Source organism: Physeter macrocephalus, chromosome 9, assembly GCF_002837175.3.
Source record: "Physeter macrocephalus isolate SW-GA chromosome 9, ASM283717v5, whole genome shotgun sequence".
Lineage (NCBI taxonomy): Eukaryota > Metazoa > Chordata > Mammalia > Artiodactyla > Physeteridae > Physeter > Physeter macrocephalus.
The window spans coordinates 15570736-15585059 of NC_041222.1; the positions used below are offsets into that span (position 1 = coordinate 15570736).

At 46.3% G+C, this 14324-nt stretch overlaps 1 protein-coding gene across 6 annotated transcripts in view; it reads left to right on the forward strand.

The window, feature by feature from the left end:
• EPB41L4B (erythrocyte membrane protein band 4.1 like 4B) overlaps positions 1-14324 on the forward strand; it is a 146898-nt gene that overhangs the window by 67081 nt on the left and 65493 nt on the right. For all 6 annotated transcript variants that reach the window (XM_028493695.2, XM_028493693.2, XM_028493694.2 and 3 more), the window contains exons 12-15: positions 2056-2165; positions 4186-4216; positions 7444-7477; positions 13746-13810. In XM_028493695.2, coding sequence (XP_028349496.1) covers positions 2056-2165; positions 4186-4216; positions 7444-7477; positions 13746-13810 — 240 coding nt within the window. The remainder of the gene's footprint in view (positions 1-2055; positions 2166-4185; positions 4217-7443; positions 7478-13745; positions 13811-14324) is intronic.

The window sequence follows — 14324 nt, forward strand, 5'->3', positions numbered from 1 at the left end:
CGGCATGTGGGATCTTCCCGGACCGGGGCGCGAACCCGGTTCCCCTGCATCGGCAGGCGGACGCGCAACCACTGCGCCACCAGGGAAGCCCAGCAGTGATGTTTTGGTGAAAGGAGCAGTGGCCCTGCATCTGGAGGCGTGGGTTGGACGTCCTGCCCCTGCTTCTTTCTTAGTATCTGACCTATCGTGGAGTCGCCAGAGCTCTTGTAGCCTCCGCATCCTCATCGATAAGATGAAGCTAATAATCACAAAATTACTAACAGCTGACATTTCGCTGGAACTGTGCTGTCTAATACAGTAGATGCGAGCTACATGTGGCTATCTAAATTAATTCATGTTCAATACATTTAAAAATGTGGCTCCTTGGTCTCACTACACGCTTCAGGTGCTCAGTACGAGTGAGATGGTTGGCTGCCACATGGGCCGTGCTGATGTAGAACACGAGTGTCGTTTTGGAAAGCTCTGTCGACCACACTGCACTAGAGCTTTTCATGTACCAACTCGTAATCCTCCCCATGGCCTTAATGAGATGGGTCCTCAGATTATACCCATTGTACAGATAAGGAAACTAGGTCCGGGGGGGTATATAATCTGCCCGAAGTCACAGCCAGTCAGTGGTAGAGCTGAGATTGAACCCCAGGCAGTCTGGGTCTTATGTCTTATATTTTAACCACTACTCTATCGCCTGTTACATGCCAACATCAAGAAATTTGGTGACAATTAAGAATGAGAGCGGATGTCACCGTGTGTGTGAGTGACCCAGGCTGGGCTCAGGAATATTTGAATCTGAAAAGACCCTGAAGAAAGAGAGGTTTATTCCGATATATTTTACTTACGTTTCTAAGACCATGTCTCTCAAAGTGCACGAGAACTCCCTGGGTGTTTTTTTAAAATGAGGATTTAGGACCTCATCTAAGGCCTTTGTAATCAGAATCTGTGGGGGCTCACGTGTGGCTGTATGAATAAGGCCTGGGAATGTGCATTTTAAATGCACTCCCAGGGTCGATTCCTGAGGCATGTTTACAGATCTGAGAATTGCTGTTACAAGATCTAAAACTTCACATGGTTTCATAACCTCTTCCCACACATGGCATGTCCTTGAACTCTAAGATGCCAAACGATGTGTTCATTTCAAATTTTTCTGCTGTGCACGGAAATGTCTGTGCACTTGTGTTTAAAGAATCGCTTGGTTTGAATGTATTTTTAAATGCTGTGGAGGGGAGTGGGGGGAACCAAGTCCTTTCTGAGAAAGAATCGACTCATGGGTCCTGCGAAGGAAGGATGGAAGGAAGATGTCATAACTGCGAAGCCTGGCAGAGACGTTGCACGGTGTGTTGAAGTCTGCTGTGCTCCAAGTGAGCAGGGCCGGACTGTTGAGGTTGCCCAGGCGGGGTTTCCATCCTGGCAGGACACTCCCGTGGGACTTGGTCCAGCCCAGCGTGAGAAGGAAGGGAGTTTGGAGATGAGTTTGCCCCTTGCAGGCAGTTAAAGCAGGTGGCAAGTGGCTCCTTCCATGTGATAAATCATAAGCCGAGGGTGGCTGGAATGAGGCAGTGATAGATCAGGCAAAGACAGCGTTGCCTCCTGGAAGCTGTAGCTGGACGTTGGGTTGATGTAGAGCCTTGGTGAAAGCAGCAGTGTTTTTCTTGGCATAGCAAGGAAAGCCAAGGTTTAGTTAAGTGCTCATTGATAACAGCCTTTTAAAAGAGTTAAATGTCTACCTAATGTGTTTTATGAAAGGTATTTTACGTGTGAATCAGTGCTCTCTTAGTCAAATATTCCACGTACTCAGACCTGCTTGGTTTGTGCAGTCAAGTGGCTGGTACCTAAATTGCAGGTTTTGTCCTTTGGCGGAAATATAATACAGCCTGGATTTGGCAACAGTGATTTTATTTTCAAACGGAAGGCTAAATTTAGCGTGTGTCTTTACCAAACGAGTTTGAGATAAGTTGAAATTTACATTGGAGCTCTTGGAAATAAAAGTTCACTTCCAAATACGTATAATGTACTGACATTCTGATATTGGTAGCATGCAGTGAAATGTTTGCTTTCCAGTGGCCGGACGGAATACCAGGCTACACATGGCGCCAGGTTACGAAGAACCAGCACCTTCGAGAGGAAGCCTAGTAAACGCTATCCATCCCGGAGACATTCGACATTCAAAGGTGGTGTGCTTTTCATTCTGTCTTGGAATTTTACATAATGGTTAAGTTGGTTAATAAGCCCCAAGGAGTTTGGCGAAGCAGTTTGTGAAGGAACTGTCTGCTGTTCTCTGTCATTCTGAAGCTTTTGACAAAACCCCAGTGGGATTCTCTTGGTGGGAATCAGGCTCCTCTCACCATCCAGCTGTCTTTAGTCTTTCCCATTGGATGTGTTCATTTCCTTCTCCCCCTTTTCCATATTTCTTTTCTTGTACCTCTTTGCTTCTGTTGGACCGGGGACCTTAGGGATATCATAGGTAAACATGTTTCTTGCCCGTGGAAGGTGATGACATGTCTCAGAGGGAAGAACAGTCCCTTCTCTCCTCCATCTTCCAGTTTCAACTGGGGACATCAGTCTCGTGCTAACCAGAAGTCTGACCACTTAAAAGCAGAACCAGAACTAATTAAATACTGGACTTGGGGCCCACAGTCAATCCAAGCACACTGTGCCCTTGAATTTAGCCAGGCCCCAGGATGCTTGCCCCTCCCCAACCCCCCTTCCCGAACTCCCCGAGCTTTGTCTGTCATTTATTACTGTGGCCTCACACCTGCATGAGGCCTGGTACCCAGTTACAGGTTCAGTCAGCAGATGAGCAAGCCGGGCTCATTTCTGTTTAAAGCCGGCCTCAGATGCCATTTCCTAGCTCTCCTTTGTCCACACTTGATTTCTCCTCCATTCGGGACTATCTTGTTCTTTTATAGCAGGACCTCTGCATCTCCCCACCCCACTCTTGTTCCCTCCCACATATCATTGTACTGGCCGTTTCATATGTTTTTCTTGTATAACTCAGGACTTAGTGGGCCTTTGTGGGACCTGGCACCTCTGCTTTCCCATGTAGAATCTTTAACCTTGCGTTCCCCACTGTTTCCTTCCTTTTTGAACCAACGGTACAACAGCGTGGCAGCCAGAAACTCTCCAAAGCCATTCTTGGCTGCTTTCGTGGGGAAAAAATTGCCCAGAGCCCAAGGAATGTTGTGGCCTCACTTTCAAGAAAGACCAGAGGTTGAGAGGGTGGGGCTGTGTCCAGGGAGGGTGACAGGTCCGTGAAGGGTGATTGATTGCAGGATCTGGGAGTGATGAGTGACGGGGCGGGGCCGGGGGGTGGGGGCATGAGAAAGCTCTCTGTCCCAAGGGCTGTGTTCACCTCCCTGGTGAGCATTGTTATGCTTGTGCATGTAGCCAGCTGGGTCAAAGTTGCCCAGAAGCACCTCGGTCGAAGGAAGAACTTTCTGGTGGGGCCGTCCAAAGATAGTGCTCCCACTTTACAGAGTGAGCGCCCAGTCCTTGGAGGCGTACAGGCACAAAGGGAAAGGCGCCGCGGTACGGCTGCTGCAGAGGGGAGGGTGCTGGATGCCACGAGGTGGCCTTAGAGCTCTTCCAGACTCCAGGTTCCGTGCTTCTCCTCCACTTCCCTTCCTGGTCTTCATCCTCTTTCCCTCCTTTATCTTACTGACATTTTCTCCAGCCAGAGTTCCAGCATCTTTGTGAAACTGTTAATGATTTTCCGTGCTCCATTTTTCAAAAAACGAAATGGTGTCTAGGTACACAAGCTCTACCTCTGTCCACGGCCCCTTCTGCAGACTCACACCCCGAACCCAGTCGGAGGTGTCTGCCCCGAGCTCCCCTGCACGGGCTACTGCTTGTATTTCAGCCTTTGATCTTTCACGCCTCTGTCTCTGTCTGTGTCAAGACTGTGAGCTCCTTGAGAGCAGGGACTGTCTGTCTCTGCCTCCTAGGACTCCTGGCCCTGGGAACTAGCTCAGTGAGCATGTTCTGAATGAATTGGAGGGTGGGGCACAGCGGGAGGTGATTTACTTTTCCTCCAGAAAGGAGAAGTAGCCAAATGAAGATTCTGCCTCCTGGGGTTGGGACTGCTTTGAGATCACAGGAATCTCTTCCCTGATCATTGGTAACAAGTGGTAAAAATGGTAAAAAGTGGTAAAGCTCTCTAAGATGTCATACTTTTCTGTTTTTCCTTTAAAGCAAGCAACCCGATGATAGCAGCTCAGTTCTGGTAAGTGCCCCCAGAGTCCGGGTATGGCTCTGCTCTCAAATTACTGTATTTGTTTGCAGTGTTGACTTTTTCCTTAACACAGTTAAAATCACAGAGTGAAGCACCTGATGGTTTCCTCTCCACCCCCTTCTTCTGCTGCCTGGCTATACTGTCCACCTGGCTTTCAATAAGTACACAGTAGAATGTTCCAAGACAGTTTGTTTTTTTGGAAAACACAGATGCTTTGTTTGAGTGGCTTTGTGCTTTGTGTGTTGTAACAGTGGGTGATAAAGGTGATAGGAATGTGTATGGCACAGTGTGCTAACGGCACTGCAGGCAGTGATGGGAAAGAAGGGCCGTGCTCTTGAGCAAAAGCTCCCCGAGAACAAAAACTGGATCCGCTCAGTGACGTGCGGGTTTCATGTCATACAACGTAGAAGACCTTTATCAACACCCAGTGAAATTCCTGTAGGAAGAGAACTTGTCGCAAGACTGAAACTCTAGCGCCGGTGTCAACAAACTTGTTCTGTAAAGTGCCTGGTCGTAAATATTTTAGACATTGCAGGCTCTGCTGTCTCTCTCAGGACCATTCCACTCTGCCCCCGGAGCATGAAAGCAGCATAGACAGTATGTAAATGAATGACTCCAGCGTGTTGTGATTAAACTTTACTCACAAAAGCAGATGGGCCAGGTTGGGCCCATGGGGTGTGGTTTGCCACCCCCTTCTCCAGCACAGGTGGCCTTGATCTTTCCTGTACGTTGGAATCACCTGCTGAGCTTTGAAACCCTCAGCCAGGCCACACCCCAGGCTAATCGAATCAGTTTCCAGGTGAGGACCTGGGCATCTGTGGTTTTCAAGCTCCCAGGTGAGTCTCGTGTGCTGCCCAAGAGGACACTGTCCCACCTGGTGTGTACTTCTCTTTCTCTCCCTGAAACAGTTGTTTTCTTATGTGAGTTTCGACCTCAGTGGACAGCTGTCATGCTAGAGAATCACAGACTATATAATTGTTTCGGCCCTTGTGTCCAACCTCCAGCCACTGGTGGCCCCATCTGGTTAGTGTCTGGTCATCCCAGGCACAGGTCTCGGGCTACTAGGGAGGGTGGTCTTTGAGGTCAGCATTTCTTGGTGTGCCACACGCCCTGGGCAGTGGGTAGAGTGCGGCGTGTGGAGGAGTGGGTTAGTGATGAGGGATCAGGAGGCCGCCTGCCCAGCCCTGGCATTCCTCTAACTCAGCTCTGGGGCGGCCTTTTTCTCATCTGAAAACAAAGAGGTTGGGCTAGATCGAGTGTTTTTCGAAATTTTTTAGCTTTTGATTTTGGCCCACTAGGAGAAACCTGCCATGGACGCCCAGTACAGAGAACAGACCAAAGCGGGACTGCTCTGGATGACACCGAGCAGGGAGGGGAGGGCAGGGCTGGCACCTGCTGCTCATCTCCACCCACCCCCGCATCTCACAGGCAGCCCCAAGACGCCTCCAAGGACCCCAAGGTTCTGGAGAACGTAGCTGGCCGTTGTATCACACAGCTGGAAACTCAGCCTGGCACTCTGATTGCAGACGCTGCCTGCGGTGCCATTCGGCTGGGCGTCAAATGTCTGGCTCTTCTGTCTGGATTCAGTTCTCAGCATCTCACGAAGGGCTGCAGGGTCCTGTTGAACTGCTGTGCCTCAGGCCTGGACCCCTGAGGATGGGAGGAGGTAGCAGGGATCCTGCATGGGTTAGTTTTAGGCCTGCAAGCTTGCCCTGTTTCCAGGATCCCTATGGCAGGTAGTATGCTGAAAGTATGCCTGTCAGCATGTCTTGTTTTTAATTCTCAGGGGCTTGTGAGTTACATTTCTTTCCTTTGCTCTCTAAGAAAGTGATTGTTTTGCTTGTTTGTTTTTCCCTAATAAAATTACATTTTCCTCTTAGCGTCTAGCAGAGATTATATATATTGAGAAACAAAATAAACTAAAAAAACAAATCACCACACACAAAAAAACAACCCAGTAAATATACCCTTTAGGAACAAATGAGCTAATAACCACTGTTTGCAGCTGTTCAGTTGCTCTTCATAGCCTGTGGGATCCTGGGGGTGGGGAGGATTTCTATGGGAGCCGGGGATAAAACTGTGCTCTGGGCGCAGAGGTGATGCCAGGAAAATAGCACCTTGCAGAACACTTAGCTCTCCTGGTAAATGCAGCCGGCAGTGAATCTGGCCCAGAGCCTAGCTCTGTGCACTGGCCCTCTATGAAAACTGGAACACAGGGTTATTTAGACCCTAAGCAAGACTCATAACAATGAAATGTTTTCCTCTCATTGCTGGAGGAGCAGTAAACCTTGATTTTGAACACGCCACCCTAGCAGCCTAGCCCGATGATTGTGCTGGGTTGGTCTGTGGTTTTTCTGGCAGATGCTGAGCTTGCATATTAAATACATTGTGTTTTGCACCAACCGTCTCCACCCATACTTTTGACCAGAGTAGTTGTACTTCAGATTCCATCAAAATAGGATCATGCATGAGGAGCCTGGAACCTTTCCACAGGTTCTCAGAGGGCCAGCGTGGCTTGGCGGAACGGATACTGGCCTAGGGGTTTTGCAAATGTCAATTCCGGTCACGGTGCAGCCATGGACTAGCTAGCAAGTGTCCTAACTTCTCTGTTAGGCAACCGTTTCTTTATCTATAAAATGAGGTGGTAGCATTTATTGACCTCATAGCCTTGTTGTGTAGATTAAATAATAACAGATGTGAAGTTCCCAGTATAGAACCTTATGTGGAATGAACATTCCAGAGTGGTGGCCATATCATGGCAGCATTGTTGAGAGCAATGGGACCCACAGTGGTGTATGCTCAGAAGTGGCTGGTGGCCCTCCCTTGAGCTGGAGAAAGCCCTGTGCATCACTGGAGCTGCCCAGTACCGTGGGCCACCCAGCAATGCCAGGGCAGGCCTCGAATGGGAGCTAAAATTGTTTAGTTTGCCCAACTGAAAGGACCTCCTTTTTGCCACCAAAATATAACATTACAAGCACGGGTCTGGAATATTACCTACATGTTTCTATTTGTGAGCTCTAAAGTGACGAATGAGAGCTGCTGTTTGGTTTCCCCAATTATATGTTCATTTAAGCTGCTAGTAGCCAAAAAGAAATAGTATTTGTAAAAGTTGCTAACAGAGTAACTAGCACCTAGGATTAGTTTACAACTGTTAAATAAATCAGTAATAATACCGCTTTACAACCTGTTACATTACAATTTTTCTTTTCTTTTTTTAGCTCTAAAACAAATCCTGAAGTCCATAATTACCAGGTGAGCTATTGCTTTTAAAGGTTTTCATGTCATACTTCTTAAAGTGTCTAAATTTTCCACACTGAGCAGTCATTGCGCTTATAATCAGATTTTGAAGAAATAACAGCAGTACATGTTTTTTTGAGAAAACAGTAAGAGGAGAGCCTTCTCCCCTGACCCCTGCTTCCTCTTGGTCATCTGAGCTGCCTGTTTTTCTTAACCTTGTACACTGGCAAGCAGCAGGGATATATGTTCTAAGTTTCTGGGTGGTCAAACACAGCCTCTCGGGGGCACTCAGGTGAGGCCATTTTTTGTCCAAGTGTGTTCTAGGCCCAGGAAACATGAGTCCCTGGAGATGTGCCCCCAGGAAAGGATGTCTTGGTCACATGTTTGGGAAATGCTGCGTCCTTCATTCCCTTCTTGGATCTTATGGTGCCCATTGGGATGTCAAAAGTGCCGGAAAATCCTTCAAGGAAGACACGTTTTATTTTTTTAAATCCAGTGTTTCTGCAAATCATTTGACTGTTGGGCAACCTTCCCACCATAAGAAAAGCTGGCTTCCCCCACCACTTCTGTTGGTGGTGTGTTCATTTCCATCAGTGGAATAGTGGTTTCTAGAACCTGCTTTGTAAAGCACTGTGCTAGGCCTGTTGCCTGCAGAAGGAGTGGAGATGGGTTTCCATGGCTGATGTTCTGCTCTTTCACAGGATGACCATCAAGGCCCGAACCCCCTGCCTGCCCACCAGCCACTGCTGTGGGTAGCTCTCACTGGCTGTTCGCAGCCTTCTGTAACGTGGGTCCAGCTTAACTTTTCTACATTTATTGTCCCTGCTCCTAAGCATACATCATGTGTTCAGTTCTTAGAGAATCACATCATTTTTTTAAAAACATCTTTATTGGAGTATAATTGCTTTACACTGTTGTGTTAGTTTCTGCTGTATAACAAAGTGAATCAGCTATAGGTATACATATATCCCCATATCCCCTCCCTCTTGTGTGTCCCTCCCACCCTCCCTATCCCACCCCTCTAGGTGGTCACAAAGCACCGAGCTGATCTCCCTGTGCCATGCGGCTGCTTCCCACTAGCTATCTGTTTTGCATTTGGTAGTGTATATATGTCCATGCCACTCCCTCACTTTGTCCCAGCTTACCCTTCCCACTCCCCATATCCTCAAGTCCATCCTCTGGTAAGTCTGCGTCTTTATTCCCGTCTTGCCCCTATGTTCTTCATGACCATTTTTTTTTTTTTTAGATTCCATAAATTTGTGTTAGCATAAAGTATTTTTTTTTTTTTTTCTGACTTACTTCACTCTGTATGACAGACTCTAGGTCCATCCATCTCACTACAAATAACTCAATTTCATTTCTTTTTATGGCTGAGTAATATTCCATTGTATATTGTATCAATTTACATTATTCCCACCAGCAGTGCAAGAGGGTTCCCTTTTCTCCACACCCTCTCCAGCATTTATTGTTTCTAGAGTTTTTGATGATGGCCAATCTGACCGGTGTGAGATGATATCTCATTGTCGTTTTGATTTGCATTTCTCTAATGATTAATGATGTTGAGCATTCTTTCATGTGTTTGTTGGCGATCTGTATATCTTCTTTGGAGAAATGTCTATTTAGTTCTTCTGCCCATTTTTGGATTGGGTTGTTTGTTTTTTTGTTATTGAGCTGCAAGAGTTGCTTATAAATTTTGGATATTAGTCCTTTGTCAGTTGCTTCGTTTGCAAATATTTTCTCCCATTCTGAGGGTTGTCTTTTGGTCTTGTTTATGGTATCCTTTGCTGTGCAAAAGCTTTTAAGTTTCATTAGGTCCCATTTGTTTATTTTTGTTTTTATTTCCATTTCTCTAGGAGGTGGGTCAAAAAGGATCTTGCTGTGATTTATATCATAGAGTGTTCTGCCTATGTTTTCCTCTAAGAGGTTTATAGTGTCTGGCCTTACATTTAGGTCTTTAATCCATTTTGAGTTTATTTTTGTGTAGGGTGTTAGGGAGTTTTCATTCTTTTCCATGTAGCTGTCCAGTTTTCCCAGCACCACTTATTGAAGAGGCTGTCTCTTCTCCATTGTATACTCTTGCCTCCTTTATCTTTTTTTTTTTTTTTTGCGGTACGCAGGCCTCTCACTTCTGTGGCCTCTCCCATTGTGGAGCACAGGCTCCGGACGCGCAGGCTCAGTGGCCATGGCACACGGGCCCAGCCTCTCCACGGCATGTGGGATCCTCCCAGACCAGGGCACAAACCCGTGTCCCCTGCATCGGCAGGCGGACTCTCAACCACTGTGCCACCAGGGAAGCCCTCCTTTATCTTTTAAAAATAAGGTGACCATATGTGCATGGGTTTATCTCTGGGCTTTCTATCCTGTTCCATTGATCTATATTTCTGTTTTTGTGCCAATACCATACTGTCTTGATTACTGTAGCTTTGTAGTGTAGTCTGAAGTCAGGGAGCCTGATTCCTCCAGCTCTGTTTTTCTTTCTCAAGATTGCTTTGGCTATTCAGGGTCTTTTGTGTTTCCATACAAATTGTGAAAATTTTTGTTCTGGTTCTGTGAAAAATGCCAGTGGTAGTTTGATAGGGATTGCATTGAATCTATAGATTGCTTTGGGTACTAGAGTCATTTTCACAATGTTGATTCTTCCAATCCAAGAACATGGTATACCTCTCCATCTATTTGTATCATCATTAATTTTCTTTCTCAAGATTGCTTTGGCTATTCAGGGTCTTTTGTGTTTCCATACAAATTGTGAAAATTTTTGTTCTGGTTCTGTGAAAAATGCCATTGGTAGTTTGATAGGGATTGCATTGAATCTGTAGATTGCTTTGGGTAGTATAGTCATTTTCAGAATGTTGATTCTTCCAGTCCAAGAACATGGTATATCTCTCCATCTATTTGTATCGTCTTTAATTTCTTTCATCAGTGTCTTATAGTTTTCTGCATACAGGTCTTTTGTCTCCTTAAGTAGGTTTGTTCCTAGGTATTTTATTCTTTTTGTTGCAATGGTAAATGGGAGTGTTTCCTTAATTTCTGTTTCACATTTTTCATCATTAGGTATATAGGAATGCAAGAGATTTCTGTGCATTAATTTTGTATCCTGCTACTTTACCAAATTCATTGATTAGCTCTGGTAGTTTTCTGGTAGCATCTTTAGGGAGAATCACATCATTGTTGCCCCATAGTTTTTTCCCACTGTTCTTTGGCCTACACTTGTCTGCTGGGAAGCTGTCACCTCCACAGAGCCTTCTCTGAGCCCCTTGATTAGAAATCACGAGCACCAGTGGTTCTCAGCCCTGCTGCATGTTAAAACCATCTGGCAAGCTTTAAAAAATTAATTGGTGCTTGGGCCTCAGCCTGGACTGGTTGAATCAGAAACTCTAGGGTGGGTGGGATCTGGGTATTGGCAAGCTGCGGTGCCTCTCTAAGGTGGTTCTGATGAGCGGCCAGGTGGGGGCCGTGAGCTAATGATGTGTCCCTGGCTTCCCAGGTTATCATGTGCTGAGAGGCAGCATCCATGTCTGATGACCCCGTAACATGGCGGCCAGCTTTCTTGTCCTGGGTGGGTGTGAATGTCCAAGGGACACTCCTCTCCTGAGTTTCTCTGCCCTTTCACCAGTCTGGTTTTGAATGTCACAATAAAACTACTCCATGAGGAGTTCACTTTGGAGCCTTATTCTAATCAGTCTCTTTCTGGATCTAATCAGTCTCATTACTGTAGATATTAACTTCTTAGATGGGGGCAGGGATCCCAGTGTACAGTATCTTTATGAGACCTCCAGATTATGTTTCTGAAGAATTATGTGATATCGTCTTCTGTACATGAAATCTTATTCCCAATGCGCAGAACCTGGACATGACTTCCAAGTTGTAGGGAATTTGTGTAAAAAGTGCTTTGCACCTGGTAGGGAAAAGGCCAGCTTTCCTGATCTCCTTGCTGCCTTTGGGTTCTTGAATCTTCTTAGTCAGAGATTTTTTTTTTTTTTTTGTCGGACTTTCAGGTGTGAGTGGCTAGAATGTTGTTGATGGGTGATTAGTGCTTGAAGGGGAGAAAAAAAATAAACAAAGCAAAGCATTCCCAGCTCAGCGCTGCCCTTGCCCCAGCAGCCTCGCAGGTACGCCCTTTCTCTGCATTCTCTGCTCAGGGTGAACGTTGAGGCGATTGTTCGTTGAAATCAAATCCATGACAACTGTTACCTGGATGTTTTTCTTCTCTTAACATCTTTGGCAACCACTGGCCCTCTGCTCCTTGCCAGCCTTTAGAGGTGCCATGATGGGAGTAAATTGACCAGGAAGAGACCATCCTGAGAAGTGGCCTGGTAAGCATCTGAGCGCTGAGAAAGGTTTCCAGGAAGGTGGTATTGCAGCATTGGTGTTACTCTGAGCTCAGCAAGCTTAGCCGAATGCAAAGGACGGACTGCTGTGTCCTTGATGGGAGCACTATTGGCATCTGGAGAGGGACAGTTCTTCATTGCTTGGGACTATCCTTAGAGTTACAGGAGGTTTAGCTTCCCTCTTCTCGGCCCAAGAGTTACAGGTAACCCTCCAGTCATTGTGACTAGCAAAACTGCACATACTCATTTCCAGTTGTCCCCAGGGACATGTAATGGTCCTGGTTGAGAACCATGTGGGTTAACATTAAAAAATACTCCTTGGGAGGGGTGGGATAGGGAGGGTGGGAGGAAAAGAAAAAAAAAAAAATACTCCTTGGGCTTCCCTGGTGGCGCAGTGGTTGAGAATCCGCCTGCTGATGCAGGGGACTCCGGGAGGATCCCACATGCCGCGGAGCGGCTGGGCCCGTGAGCCATGGACGCTGAGCCTGCGTGTCTGGAGCCTGTGCTCCGCAACGGGAGAGGCCACAACAGTGAGAGGCCCGCGTACCACAAAAAAAAAAAAAAAAAAATACTCCTTGACAGATTTAGAGGGTGTATAAATTACCAAAGGAGACCAAGGAAGGTTCTGGAATACCTTCCTTCCAAGTCTCCATGGATAAGGTGCCCACCTCCAATGCATCTGATTTGGTTGTGTTTGAAGACAAGTTATATAGAATAGAAGGTCCACTTCTATTCTAGGTTACTGTCTTTTGTTCAAGACCCAGTTGGTAGAGCCTCTTTTGGGGCCTTGGCTGTATGGCCAAAACGCCTGAAACGGTTCAGCTTTGGGCAAATCGTCTATCACCTCTGGGTTTCTGATCCCCTAAGAGAGAGAAATATGAAGCGACTTATTTCCAGGAGATTCTGAAGCCCTGGTCAGCTTTCAGATTCTGCCACTGAAATGTTTTCTCCAGGTTCCTTTTTCCAGAAGGATGTCCTTTGGGGGCTGCGGACTTGCTGACAGGCATCCTTGAAGGAGAGGGGCCACTGGAATACAGAATAGTCAAGGAGGGCATCGCAGGTCCGTGAAAATGGAATGAACAGAATTGCTGAGAATTTTTCATAATAGAGAATGGACTTCTGCTTGTTAACCAGAACAGCAGAGAGGGAGAAGAAGGGGAAGAAATAATTAAAAGAATAATGGTGGCAAGCCTGTGGTGACTTAAATGTCAGGAGAACCTAATTTGCCCCGTAGAAAATTTAGCCTTGAAAAGCCCCAGGGCTTCTGACAGAGTCTGGGACCGCTGCCCTCTGCAGGCCAGAAGTGGACTGGCAGGTAGCCTGCCATCCACCCAGGCCGGCCTTATCTTCACCCCGGGCCGTTTTGTGAGTCATCAGTCTGGATCCATTTTCTCATGTTAAAATGGGCAAACTACTTCTTTCCTTCTGTTTTATCAGGATAATGGTGCTCTGGATGGTTTGGGGTTTTGTCTGTTTGTTTTCGGGGTGGGGGGTGGGGGGAGTGTTTTGTTTTGGATCACATTTTAGAAAAAATTTTTTTAACAAGAGAGAAAGAGTTCGCCCAGAGTCCGGCTGCCTTGGAATCCTCTGTCCAGTCCTTGTCTGTTTGCAGATGTAACTGTTTACACACAGTTGTCATTTTCAGCAACGACAGAAATTGTTTCTAAAGAATAAATTACCCGCATTCTCTCCGTCTCTCTGGCCCCTTCCGTGGATTCCCTTGGGAGAGATGAATATTGCCTTGCCTGGGCGCTCTAGGGCACCCTTTCAAGGCAGATGCCTTCCACTTCCTTCTTGGAGGGCAGCCCCCAGCCTTTGTCACGGGGGAAACGTGATATCCTGGGAAACGTGCGCTCCCCCAGCCAGGGTTCAGTAAGAGCCTCTCCATTCACAGCCGGTGAAGACCATTGAAAGCAAAGAGCATCTAATAATCGAGTTTGGTGTTTTATTTCTAGCCTCAGTATCACCCCAATCTTCACCCCAGCCAGCCTCGGTGGCACCCGCACTCTCCAAACATCAGGTAAGTACCTGAGCTCATAGAGCCGTCCTTTCCCAAGCTCTCCTTTTCTACTTAGTTATGAATTGAAATTCTGCATCGGAAACAACTGTTAAAGAGTTGTCTTGTCGTGGAAGAGATGAATAACTTGCAAAGCAAAATAATCCGGTGATGGGTCTGGATTTACTAAAGTTATGCTTGACGAAATAAAAATGAACTGGGTGGGGTTTTTTGTTTTGTTTTGTTTTGTTTTAGTCATTCTAACCTCAGATATTTTGGGTTTGGTTTTATGTTTGAAATGTTACTTAAAATTTCTAAGTAACGTTTTCCTGTCCTGAGAATTCATTTACTAAAAATATGACTAAAGCTCAGGGACTTTTGTTGTGGGATTTTTTGAAAGGATTTTTTTTTTTCCAGGGATGGGGTGGAGAGTTGCTTTTTGTGGTGATGGATCTTTTTCTAAACCTAGGGGTCGGTAAACTTTTTCTGTAAAGGGCCAGATAGTCAATATTTTCAGCTTTGTGGTCTCTTGTCACAA